The sequence below is a fragment of the Ahaetulla prasina genome, chromosome 8, assembly GCF_028640845.1.
Source record: "Ahaetulla prasina isolate Xishuangbanna chromosome 8, ASM2864084v1, whole genome shotgun sequence".
NCBI classification, from domain to species: domain Eukaryota; kingdom Metazoa; phylum Chordata; class Lepidosauria; order Squamata; family Colubridae; genus Ahaetulla; species Ahaetulla prasina.
The window spans coordinates 46,210,272-46,224,172 of NC_080546.1; the positions used below are offsets into that span (position 1 = coordinate 46,210,272).

At 35.3% G+C, this 13,901-nt stretch overlaps 1 protein-coding gene across 6 annotated transcripts in view; it reads right to left on the reverse strand.

Moving 5' to 3' along the window:
• Positions 1-275: 275 nt before the first annotated feature.
• Positions 276-13,901, reverse strand: part of REC114 (REC114 meiotic recombination protein) — a 30,082-nt gene continuing 16,456 nt past the window's right edge. For 4 of the 6 annotated variants that reach the window (XM_058193181.1, XM_058193178.1, XM_058193183.1 and 1 more), the window contains exons 2-7: positions 11,210-11,438; positions 9,745-9,834; positions 6,869-6,952; positions 2,895-3,107; positions 2,305-2,358; positions 286-1,073 (exon numbers count right to left, since the gene is read on the reverse strand). In XM_058193181.1, the coding sequence (XP_058049164.1) occupies positions 912-1,073; positions 2,305-2,358; positions 2,895-3,107; positions 6,869-6,952; positions 9,745-9,834; positions 11,210-11,407 (801 nt within the window). In that variant the 5' untranslated portion in view covers positions 11,408-11,438 and the 3' untranslated portion in view covers positions 286-911. Of the gene's footprint in view, positions 1,074-2,304; positions 2,359-2,894; positions 3,108-6,868; positions 6,953-9,744; positions 9,835-11,209; positions 11,439-11,662; positions 13,895-13,901 lie in introns of those variants that run through there. The other 2 variants (XM_058193179.1, XM_058193184.1) reach the window with 2 other exon arrangements.

Below are 13,901 nucleotides of genomic sequence, written 5' to 3' on the forward strand. Positions count from 1 at the left end.
CGTCATTTGTTACACCAAAACAGGACTAAGGTAAAGCAGTGATTTCTGGCTGCATTTCATTTGCCATTTACTGTATGGGATGAAAACTGGTTTTGTAACCCATGCAACATTTCCTACAAGCTATTCATCAATGTTTTATCCTTTGTACTCATTTATTTTCCTGTGACGACTCTAAATAAGACATTCAACTGAATTGAGTTACATTATTCTAATTTACGACAAAGAAGCATAAGGTTTGATTAAGTTCAGTTGGCTATGGAAAAATTAGAATTTTTCAGCGAAAGGAGAAACTGACAAAACTGGATTTATTACTTTGAATTTTAATATATTCCTCATATGATCAACAGTTTAATATGTTTCAAGCTAACTTTTATTTTAAAAAAGAACTTCAGTTTCTAACTTAACACATTTTAAACATTCAAATTATGTTTTGATGAATGTTTTAAACATTCATCAAGCTAATACAAATGGGAAAACTAATGCATCTTTTTTCAGAGGAAGTATTTTTAATGTAAAACTTATGTTGAACAATTCCAAATATATTTTATGAAGTGCTTTAAAGCCATTATAATGGTAGAAGTAATTGAATTCATTACTTCAAAAATATAAAGAGTTGAGCTGTTACACATTATTGGAGATATATACATATATATGTATATATATCACAGACAGAATGACTCATCATATATAACAAATGAATTATATTCATTATTAATATAATATATTAATTTGTATATAAAATAATTAGGTGCAGCTTAGACCGTAATGTACATATTACAACTGAAAACAGCATAATATATCACTTTGACTTATAAGGTGTAGGATAAACACATATTCAAATCTTAAGGCAAATTAAAGAGGTAAGAAATAGAAACTGACAGCAATATTATGGTTGATTTTAATTTTGCTTTCTAGCCATCTATAATTTTTTTTAGCTGTTTCTCTACTTCCTCCACAAATGCTGGAAAGTTTTGATCCAACAGGCACAAGCGAATAAAGCTGCTTAAATCTTCAGCATTCCATGTGGACTTTTGATATGCAAGAGGAAGTTGATTATCTGGTATCAGCACACACTGCCAAAGAAAACAAAATAGTCATTTTTCTTTTAAAATTTCTAACAATTTAAAATAAAATATATTTTATTGATTTTTTTTAGTCAACATGGATTTGCTATCTCTCTAGGAGATATAAATTGTAGCTAAATTTACTTGTTTTTATTAGTAAGAATCTCTAATGTGTTTAATCCCAATAAGGTTTTTTTATCTTGATATTTAATTCACCATTCTGGACAATATTCATCCAGTTTCTAACTATAGAAAGTGTTATGTTGCTTATTCAGAGGACTCTGGAAGAATCAGATTATCTGGATTGCTTTTAGTCAAGGTTTGGGCCTAGGGACTGGGATGGCATCAACTGCACTTATAGCAGAACCAGAATGGAGGCGATTCCTCTAGTCTTACTCGGTTCTTGACCTGTCAGTGGCTTTTGAAACCATTGGTCATAGTATCTTTCTGAACTGGCTCTGGGAGTTGTGGGTGGGTAGCATGATCTGTAAGCATAAGCACACCAGCATGCCTACCGTCCCTGTCCTAATGTTCCCTTTAATTGTATTCATTTGATGTATTCAATTCATACATACATACATACATACATACATACATACATACATACATACATACATACATATATATATATATATATATATATATATAATCTAATATGTACTCGACAAAATAAAAATAAATAAATAAATATATATATGGTATTGAGCTGGTTCTCCCTCCCTCCCTCTCTCCCTGGTGAATTCCATTTGATGTCGATGAAAGGAGAGATTCAACCAGTGGCTTCTCCTTTGCGTGGTGCCTTAGTGCACAGGACTTAGTGCATAGGACTCTTTTCCACTGGGTAAGGACATCCAATGGTTTGGGATGAGTAAATTATGTGCAGATGATACACAGCTTTATATCTTCACCCCAGGCTGTCTGAGTGTTGCTGCAGAGGTTCTATCTCAATACCTGAAGGCTATGGGGGCCTGCACAAAATGAAGGGTAGTTTTTTAGTTAAAATATCTCATTACCCACAGTTGTATTAATCATGATTAAATGGCTGGAACAGAACTTCTATAAATAACAAGGACCATTTCTGTATAGATTGTCATTTACAAATTTTGGTTCCATCTTTAAATGTTTTCTGTTACAAATCTGAAATATCTTGAAAGTAAGAAACCTTTGGCTTCTGAAAAGTTATACTTTTCTACAGTAATAAATTAGTCTTTCTTTTCTAATAGATAAATATTAGGAATACCTGGGCTAGCTCTGCTACAGACATTGTTCCATGTGTTGGAGATACATTTACAACCTAGGAAAGATTCAAAATAAATTCATAAAAGATACAAGGCAAAAAATGCTACCTATGCTAAGCTATTTAAAGATTAGAATATTTCCCCTTTCTTATTTTCTTTTTCTATAAAATACATATACTATAGTAAATAAAATAAGAGATAATAATTGTCTTCCATAATATAAGAATAGCAAAAGAAATATACTTGGAATTTAAATGAAACTAACTTTATCAAAAGATTTCAATGAACACACTGTATAGGTTGGCATCACTGAAATTTGAACCTCATGCTATAAAATTGTATGTGTGTCTGTACACACGCACACACACAAACTTATCTACTGTATATGAAATGTAATATAAATTTTAAATGCATTCAAGAAATCTGTTCATTCCTAGACTGGCTGAAAACAGGTAATTTAAGAACAAAACATTTTGGTTAAACAATATTGCTGTTTTCATAATAAACTACTATAATGTATCAACATTATAGTGCATATTTTTTACATTTCTTTGCCCAATCACTTCCGCATACAGTACATTCACCAGCTTACAGTATCTTGTAATAGGACATTTTGTTCTATATCTTTCAGTTGACTTTCATCAGTGAGAAGCAGAGAGTGGCTTTGGTGTAGTTCCTGCCTTAATGCGTCTGTCATTTGAATTGGAATATACTCAGCTAGTTTCTGCATGCAGTTATGGCAATGCTCTTCTGCCTCGGTTTTGGAGTCTCCAATAAATTGTATACGAAACATACGATGTTTGCTCTAAATTGAATGCACAAACAGAAAATAAAAAGTAAATTTCATTATTGCTGGATATTAGTACTTAAAGAAACATTTGTTAAATTAACGCCCATTACACATTTCAGCTTTATTTAACTAATCTTTTCTATGTGATCTAAAAAGCTATTTGAATTTCTAACCAGTATTTTATTTTTAAAGTATTATCTTTTTTATGTTTTCTTGTGGCAATTCCTTCATTTTTCTCATTACATCATTACTGCTTTTGTTACATTTTAACTCTTATAGCTAAGGTGGCATTTTGGTCAATCAAATATTTCCATCTTCATGAGATGTCACTGTGCATCTCCTGGTGACTATATATGAAATATTAGAAAAATCTGGTCCGTAAAACTCGGCTCCCACCGAACATTTAAAAAAAAAGGCATGAAATTAAGAATAGGAGATAGAAATTTTAAAGATGAAAGTAACTTAGCATCTAAAATTGTGGAAAAATCTACCGTTGTAAAATTACATCTTAAAAGAAATAAACAAACAATAAACAATATTAAAAGAAATAACAAAAATAATCAGAACACAAAAATACAAATATTCTAGAAGAGTATTTGGTAAAGATAAATAATAGTTTTAATAGATTATTTTTGATAAGTAGGATACCTGTAGAATTTGACATAGCATTCATGATGCCATTAAATTCATGATATTCTTAAAAGTGAAGCAAATAAAAGTATCCCAAAATGCAGAAAGCAAAAAAAAAAAAAAAGCAAAATGACTGTTTGCTAATATACTGAAAATTGCTGTAGAGTATCTAAAAGCATAGAGGAAAATTTGCTTAAGTAAACCCGCACCCAGGAAAATGATAAGAATAACAAAACAGAATAAATAATTGACACAATAAAATTGAGAAGAATCATAAAATGGGAAGACATGCAGATGGATGATGCAATAAGAACATTATGAAAATCAAAGAAAATTTGAATGTAAAAAAGGAGCGATAAAATGCAAAGAAAACAAAGATATAGTGAAGAATAAAGATATAAAAAGAAGAAATAGTATGATTACATGGAAGAACTAACAAAAAAATCGCAAAACCAAAGAATGAATCAATGAACTTTTGTCTGATAGTCTGAACAGTAAAGTTAAACGGCTCTTAAAAATACTGCTGATGACAATTCTTCAGGAATTGATGACATATGTCAGATACATTAAATCTTACAAGATGATGTAATCAAAGAGTTTCTTGTGCTTTGTAAGTAGATATAAAAAACAGCAAAAGCCAAGGAAGTTGAAAAGAAAAGATATTCCAATATAATCAAAGAACATTGCTAAGTGCTAACAGTGTTAATTGTTCCAATTACAAAACAGTTGAAATTATTTCACATACTCATTAATGCTCAGGATTTTGCAAGCCAGACTTAATAAAGAGAACAATAAAAATGCAAATATTGCAAAGGGTATAAATGGGATTCAGGAAAGATAGTGCCCACTAGAAAGAATATCCTAATAATTTAAAGAAAGGCAAGGGAATTTTTAAAAAAGTAATTAATTAAATAAAAGCTTTTGACTTTTTTCACTGCATCAAGCTATTGACAACCATGTGATTCATCTATTTTATAGAAGAATTTTTAAATGACTAAAAACAACAGGGAAAATAGAATTTTGGACAGGGGTGTCAAACTCACAGCGTCATGTTATTGTCATATGACATATCACAACTTTTTTCCCTTTGTTGAACCAGGGGTGGGCGTGGTCAATGCGTGACACATCTGGGCCACAACTTTGACACCCTGATGTAGGACAACTAAATAGTTCATAATTGGGTAAGAATTATGCCAAGGTTGAATATTCTCACCATATTAATTTAATTCAATTTCAAGAGACTTATGAGCGTCTAAGAGTCAATCACTAACCTATATAATGCTTGAGAGGAAAGGCTATTAGATTTGAACTTCAAAAATCCAGACAACAGTGTTTCATGGATTTCTTTGCTGCTATCTAAAGGTCATTCATTGCAGTGTAGACTGATAGCTCTATTGTGAGGTCTACCATATATATTACATTACAACTTGGAAATAAAAAATTCACTTTGGTATGCTCTGATCTCTTAAATACAATGTTACCTTCTTTTAGGTTGTGTTCAGAATAAACCTGTCAGTGGTTGTGAGATTTGAAAAAAACCAATCTCATGGAAAGTAGTGCGGAAACCATGAACAATTATAAAGCAGATTTATTACAGAGACAATATCTCTCTCATGAGCTTTTGCAAAAGGGTTCTCTCAAAAAAGAGAGAGAACATCTTACAGATCTGAATACATGGTTTAAATACATTTTAGAACAATCAGCAAAACAATTAAAACGCCCCAAACTCCCTCTCTTATCACTGTTTATCGGACATTACATAAATTTTTTTGCTTATTCAGCAACATATTCCCCAATTCGATATCCCCTTTCCACATGTCCCTAATAAAACAATTAATTGGAACATGTCAGCATCTTTCCTATGGTTAAATGAATTTCGGTCAGCCTCGAAGCCTGACCCAATTCAGAATGTACTAACCAAGTTTATGGCTTTGTTTTCTCAGAAGAGGCATCATACATACTTCCTTATCTTAATGCCTTACACAGCTAATTAGCTTAGGTTTAGCTTAGGTCATGAGAGGCAGAGATATGGAGTCACGAAGGCTCTTATTCTTTACAGGAAAATTTCTATTTCTCTCAATGGTCTTTTGAAGACATTCAGGAATTGGAAACTTCAAATTTCAGAGCCTGAACGTTAGCCTTGCCCACCACTCATTTAGTGACCATTTGAAGTTATGGTGGTGCTGAAAAAAATAACTTTAAGGGCCAATTTACAACTATTTATGATGTTCGCAGCATTCCTCAGTCATGCCATTATAGTCAGTACACATTGTTCTGTGCTTGACTTGTGTTTCTTTTTCTCCTCCCTTCTTGGAGGGAGAATGATTGGACAGGGAGGGATTGCATAGAGAGTAAGCTGTTTCGTCTTCTACACGTTAAAAGCAATATGGCTGCACCAACAGCTGGGGCTGGGAGCTATGCCATGCAAACAGTTACAGTACTCTTTTGAAATCTCTGAGGGGTGTGGGGAGAAAAAAGGCAAATAATTTCTGTAGATAATCTCTCTTTTGCCTGACCCTTTTACTATCTGCCCTAGAACAAAGAGATTGGAAAGGGACTGCAAGGTGAGCTGTTTGTTCTACACATCAAAAGCAAAAATGCATTGCTATTAGAAGGCAAACAAAACCTGAAGGTATGAAATTAAGTAGTCTTGTTTCCTTCCAGCTGGAAAGCACAGTCATGGTCATTAGATTTACCACTTATTGACCCCTTTGCCTATTGGTGGAGTTGCTAGTCCCAATTAGAATTCTTAAGTGAGCATTACCCAAATGAAAATATAGGTTTTACATCTAAGATAGCAAATTAACACGAACAGAAATAAAAGTTCCAGTAACTCTGCATATTATGGATATCAAGCTTTATAGAAGTTTGCTCAAATCATCCTTTCCTCCAGGCATCCTTATTCTCCTCCAAACCTGTACTGCAACCTTGCTATTACTATACGATGCAAAGTTACAAGAACCTTGTTCAGAATTTTAAGGTACTTACATCACACATACTGCCTTGACTAATTTTAGGATATGTCTAACAATAGAATGAGCAGGAAAAGAATAATCAGATTAATGATTATATCAGAAGAATATTTCAATGAAAAATATAAATGGAAAAATATTTTAAGTAAAATATTGATATATGAATAAGCATACCTTTAATTTTGAACCAACTAACATGCAATCTGCTTTTTGTACTATCTTTAACCACTGAGAAGCACCAATTAATGAAAATCCTTCCTGAAATAAATGCAAAATTTACATAAAGGTGGAGAAGCTCTGAAAATCAGGGATAATTTAAGTGAAATAATACTGTTCCAATTCTTGGACTTATTAACATATAATTTAGTAATACATTTAGGAAAATTAAGAAGTTCTAAAATAAAGAAATAAATTATAAAGCCTGGTGAAATGATATTTTATATCATAAACCAAAAATTATGTGCCACAATTTTAATTTTTTAAAAATTATTTAGTTTTTCAGAAAGAGTTGAAGATGATTCCTTACACTGAAAACTATATGCTTCAAAACATTTTAATGAAAGTTCATATTCTCAGGATGCATAATGACTCTGTTTAAATAATAAAACTTTGGCAATTGCCTTGTACATCAATGGCCTTTGATTATAAAGTGTCAGCTTTTCATGGTTAGTTTCAAGGAATTAGTGACAGGTAATAATGCACCTACAGGCTAGATTTTTAAAATGGTTTATCATTTGGTTTACTAGTTTTATCTTTTTTTCTAATACTATCCAAATATGATTTTGTGTTAATGGTAATGCTTAACTAGATAAAACAAAAATACTCCAGATAGAGATTGTTAATCTTAGTAACCCTTGATAAGGTTCTTCTTTTGTTTTTTCTCCTCATTTTTCTCTCCTTTTAAACCTAAAAGTTTCCTTTGTCAGTTGTGTTAAATTCTAGGATAGGTGTCAGCAACTGGCAGCTCCAGAGATGTATGCAGCTCTTTGACCTCTCTCCTGCGGCTCCCTGATGACCTGGTCACTCAACCTGCGCTCCACCCTGAGACACTGGCCCAACCCAGCCGTGGCTGACACCAACCTTGCTTACATGAGGGCTGGTGGGGTGGGAATGGGATCCAGGAGGGTACGATGGAAAGGGAGACAGACCTGCAACTGAGGAGCGAGCACGAGCTGCACTGGTGGCTTCCTAGAAGCCAACCCTCCTCTCATGTGACCCCCCTGGACGGCTGTTGCAGGGCCAGGAGGGCACGCACAAGCAGAGCACCCTCCTCAAGCGAGCGGCTGGGCTCGGCCAAAATGCAGCCTGATCCTCGAGTGGGTGGGTGAGGTATGGTGGGACCAACCTCCTCAGAGTAAAGAAGCTCAGGGCAGTGGAAAAGGGGGATGGTCACAGGGATCAGGCTGCTGCGGGGCCGGGAGAGCGCATATGAGCGGAGATACTCTCCTCAAGTGAGCGGCTGGGCTCAGCCAAAGTTCAGCCTGATCCCCGGGGTGGGCGTGTGAGATTTGGCAGGACCAGCCTAAAGAAGCTCAGGGCAGCAGGAAAGGGGGACTGGCCCTACTAAACCTCCCCCTACCATGAATCAGGCTCAGAGAAAGCTGGAGCACCCTAACCAAAAATGCTTGCCTGTCAGCCAGTCAACTGTGCTTTGGCCAAGCCTGGCCGCTCGCTTGCAGAGGGTATCCTTGCTCATGTGCAAGAGAGGGTATCCTCACTCATGCGCATGTGCGTGAGTGACAGAGAGGGAGTTAAACGAGAAAAAGAAAAGGGGAGAAAGAGAGAAAGAGAGAAATAAGAAAATGATGGAGAAAGAGAATGAGAGAGAGGAAAAAGAGAGAGAGAAACAAATGAGAGAGAAGGGGGGAAGAGAGGGAGGGAGAGGGAGAAATGAGAGCTGGAGAGAAAGAATGAGACCGGGGGAAAAGAGAGGAAACAAATGAGAAGGGAAAGAAAGGAAGGAAGGAAGGGAAGAGGAAAAGAAAAACAGAAATGAAAGGAAAAGAAAGAGAGTGTGAGAGAGAGAAATGAGAGAGAAAAGGGAAGAAAGAGAGAGAGAGAAATGATAAAATGATGGAGGAGAAAATGAGCGAGAGGAAAAGAGAGAAACAAATGAGAGAGAAGGGAGAGAGAGGGAGGGAGAGGGAGAGAGAAATGAGAGAGCTGGAGAGAGAGAATGAGAGAGAGGGAAAAGAAAAGGAAACAAATGAGAGAGAGAAGGGGAGAAAAAGAAAGGAAGGAAGGAAGGAAAAAAGATTAAAATAGAAATTGGAGGGAGGGAGGGAGGCAGGGAGGGAGGCAGGGAGGGGGAGAGAGAGAGAGACCCATTTCCCACAGAAAACACTGGGAGCCACAAAACCTGAGAAGGCATGGAAGGTCATGTGACTGGGGGACATTCTGTTGGCTACGTCCACCCAGGTTTTGTGGCTCCCAGTGTTTTCTTTTCTGTAGAAGTGGTGCTCATCTCTGATTCATATCTGAAGCATTTTCTGAAGATGTTTCCATGGTTATGCTGCTGGCATGATTATAAACTGATGGCACACAGAACACTGTTACCTTCCCACCAAATTGATACCTATTTATCTACTTGCATTTAGAGTACATGCTTTTGAACTGCTAGGTTGGCAGGAACTGGGGCAAGTAACAGAATCTTACTCCATCACTTAGGTCTCAAATTGCCAATTTTCCAGTCAATAAGCCCAACATCTTAACTGCTCAGTTAACTGCTTAACTACTTAACTGGCCTCCCTGTTGCTTGTGAAATTTTGTTATAGAATTATGACAGAGCTTTGAGATAAATTCTACCTCATCACTGGATGAACAATTGTGCAAGATTTTGTTGACTGGTTCTTGAATTAGGGTTTGTATATAAATTCTATTCACATAAGTTCTATTCATATAAGTGCTAACGGTGCCTGGGAACTAGGCTGACTTAATTCATTTATCAGCTGAGACTATTTTAATATTCCTTTCATGAAAAACATTATACCAATGAGAGAGGGTATGTTTAAGAAACAAAAATATATAAAAGTTAATATGTCAATACTTACCAGTACTTCTTTTCCTCTGGAAATGAAGAAATGGCCTGAAATAACTATACTGAGAACAAGAAAGCCAGATTCTTCGTTTGACTCCAAAACCTTTTAGGAAAGAGAATCTTAACATGGCAAAAATATAAAGGAAGTGATTTCCAGAAAATAAAGGCATAATTTTTTCCTAAAGAATATTACATACAAAATAGTTTATGTTAGATATCTATTTACAAGAAATAAATATAACCATATTCATCACTGTAAGCAAGGAAATAAGAAATAAGAATGTACTGATTTAACATACCGTATATACTCGAGTATAAGCCGAGTTTTTCAGCACGTTTTTTGTGCTGAAAAACGTCCCCTCGGCTTATACTCGGGTCTATACGGCTTATACTCGAGTTTTTTTTTTTTTTTAAGCCCCTTGGCTTATACTCGAGTATATACGGCTTATACTTGAGTTTTTTTTTTTTCTTTTTTTCACATTTTACCGGACGGCGCGGGGAAGCCCTGCCGGTGCAGTGAGAGGGCGGGGCGGGGGAGCCGCCAGCCTTCTCAGCTGAGGAGGAGGTTTCCCCAACCGGTAGGTGCCTCATTTCCCACCCTCGGCTTATACTCGAGTCCCCAGTTTACCCCAGTTTTTGGGGTAAAATTGGGGACCTCGGCTTATACTCGGATCGGCTTATATTCGAGTATATACGGTACTTAGTTTTATCAGGGTGCAGAGAATTAGTTCTGTTTTTAGCTAGGATTATTTTCTATGAAATTTCCTCTTTATTTTGTAACATTATTTTTTATAAGTCACTTTGGAATCTTGTTTGGACTAAAAGAGGTACTATGATTTATTTATTTTTTAACAAAAAATGATGTTTTATTCTGCAATGCTAGATATTTAGTCAAACACAGAGGAAAGACAACTAAGCTTAAGAACATAGGAAATATCATGCTGAGACAAAGAAATAATTGAATTCAGCATTCATTTTTGCACTTCAGACAAAACCAGAGATGCCAGATTAGGGATGCAAAAATCCTGATGATTACTAGAGGACAGATATTGTCTCTTTTTCTTTCATCTAGCAAACACAACAACTAAATATGGAAGTATTTCACAAAGTATGTCTCAGAAGAAACTCACAAACAAAACTTAAATATCATTCATGAAGTTTTAATCTTTAGGAGCTGAAACAAAATGAATTTCTAAATGATGGCAGATCAAATACATAACAGTCCTAACATTACACCTTCTGATCTAGATGATGTGCGGTCTAATATACTGTAAGATGTGAGAAACTTATGAGTTGTTGAAAAACATGAAAACTGCACATTATGATGTACTCACAAATATTTATATATTCTAAGGAACAATATATAATTCTGAGCCCTAATGAATCCTTTTTCAAAGAAAGATTTGCTTCTGGCACAGTTCTTACATTAATTCAGTAACATATAATTTCTCCCTCAAGACACAATGAATTCAGTTTACCTTCCAAGATCCTGAAGCAGTGCCCAAAGCTCCAGGCATAAATCGGCCATAACGCCGCAGTGGCCACTCTGCAGCTTTCAAGCAGGAAGTATCCCGTGACTGTTCTGTCATTTGGTCTAAAAGTGGCTGGTCGACTTCAGACCATGAAGCTGGATCGCAATTATTTAGTATATGAGCATTATTACTCCCTGTTGCCATTTCAAATTCTTCACAGAAAATCACTTAATATCTGGAAGGGGAAAATAAGTATGAAAAAAAAGATTTAGCCAATAAATCCCACAAACTTTTTTTCCTGTTAATTCAGAACTTTATTTATACAGTTAAGCCCATTCTTACAAGAAAATTTAACTATGACCTTGATTAACTCGACTGCACTGAGGCAGAAACCTATGATAATCTATGTGTGGACATGTGCAAGTGTCTATATATGAATATATATGTTTAGTTTCTTACGTTGTGTTATCTATAGCTGTCACTTTGTCCATAATCATTTCAGTCCTCTTTCCATATAAATGCACATATCTTCTTCTTGAAATATAATTGACAAAATCATCACAAGAAAACAATTTGAGAGCAAGAGTAATTGCATGATCATTTATTATTCAAATTCATTTTTTCATAAGATCTGAACTGTCTTTAGGATGGGAAGCTTCTCCTAAACACAACTTGCTGCCATAACGGGCAATCAGGAATCTATGAGACAGCCATAAACCCATAATATAGCACATGACCATTAATTTCAACAAAATTAAAATATTAAGCAGTATTAAAATTTATTAAAAATGCATCCCAAATATCCATGAGGATTCATGAGAAGCAATACTGGGGAAGCTACTTTGCACAATATTTTCAAGGATAAATTTGCTTGTTAGAAGGAGCTTTATCTCTGTGTCAGAAAATTCAGAAAAACTGGTCTAGTAATATTTCCTAAAATCTGAACTCTGATATGAAATTCTGTATATATATATATACACACACACACATACACATACGTACATATATACAGAGAGGGGGGGAGATGATATAGATATAGAGAGATAGAGATGGATGGATGGATGGATGGATGGATGGATGGACGGATATATATACATACATACATACATACATACATACATACGTACATACATATCAATATCAGTCTGTTCCAGAAGTATGTTTACCATATGATCTCAGAGTGATAATGTATTTCTATAACATCCTTCATTCTCAATTCGTTTTATTATTAAATACATATTTCTTTGCACAGACATAAATTTTCTATGCCAGTTGATTATGATCAGCTTACTGCTATGTAGGTGCATATAAGTTTGCAGACTCTCTTTACATTAAAAAACATTGCACAATTGAAATGTTATTACAAAACTGCCATAATTTTATATCATAAAAATATAATTGCACAGTAGCTAAGGAGTCCTCATAAACCCTCCTATAAATATTTCAAATGTCCAGGCAAACACCACCCAACCATTTGCCTTCCTAGTTTGGTTGAAATATTTTCAAAAATTCAAAAATATTATCAAAAAGTATCCTTTTTAAATAACATATTTACAGTATCCAAAAATTTTGTCCCAGTCTTAGAGATATAATACTTGAGATAATAAATTAACAATCAAATCTGTTTGGACACATATGAATTAAACAACTGGTTTCAAATCCACAAAACAGCTTTTTCTTTCAAGCTAGCTTAAATACTACAGTTGGCCTTGAATATGCCTAATCAGTGGAATGATAGCCTCACCAGTGCAATTATATCTCCTTCTGAAACTATTACAACTTTTGGGAAGTCACATTATTAAATTGTTACTGACATTATTATTCTTATCATCATTGTTGGATTTTGCCATTACAAGGTATTTTTAAAATTAAATTTGTAGACTGCCTTAGTCCAAATCACTCAGAAAACAACTACCGTATATACTCGAATATAAGCCGATCCGAGTATAAGCCGAGGTCCCCAATTTTACCCCAAAAAACTGGGGTAAACTGGGGACTCGAGTATAAGCCGAGGGAGGGAAATGAGGCAGCTACCGGTCAGGGAAAGCCTCCCTCCCTCAGCCGAGAAGGCTGGCGGCTCCCCCGCCCCGCCCTCTCACTGCACCGGCAGGGCTTCCCCGCGCTAATGCAAAAGCCCGCCAAGTTTGCACCATCCGGTATAATGTGAAAAAAAGAAGAAAAAAAAAACTCGAGTATAAGCCGTATATACTCGAGTATAAGCCGAGGGGACGTTTTTCAGCACAAAAAACGTGCTGAAAAACTCGGCTTATACTCGAGTATATACGGTATGTTTAATTGAAATAGTCAACCATAGAATACAAATCAGAAACAAGAATGGAATAGCAAACAAAAAGGATAGGCCAACTACTGCATTACTGCTCTGCTTGTCGGTGCAGACCTGGAGAGGCCTTCTGAACAGTCCTGGAAAGTGAGTCCTCCTATCAAGCAAATCTCTCAATTTACTTACTTACTTAGAGAGATTTGTCTCTTACTTCCATAAGCTGGATTTACAGTCTTCCCTAGTGGCAAAATTGAACAGAGGGTGAATGAGAAAACTAGTAAACACATACACACACAAACACAAACACACAGGACATAGTTTCCAGCATGAACCACTTACATCAAGCCTACTGGGCAACTATAAAAATGTTTTAAACAAACAAAGAGCAGATTCTTTAATAATGGAAACCTTGCTATC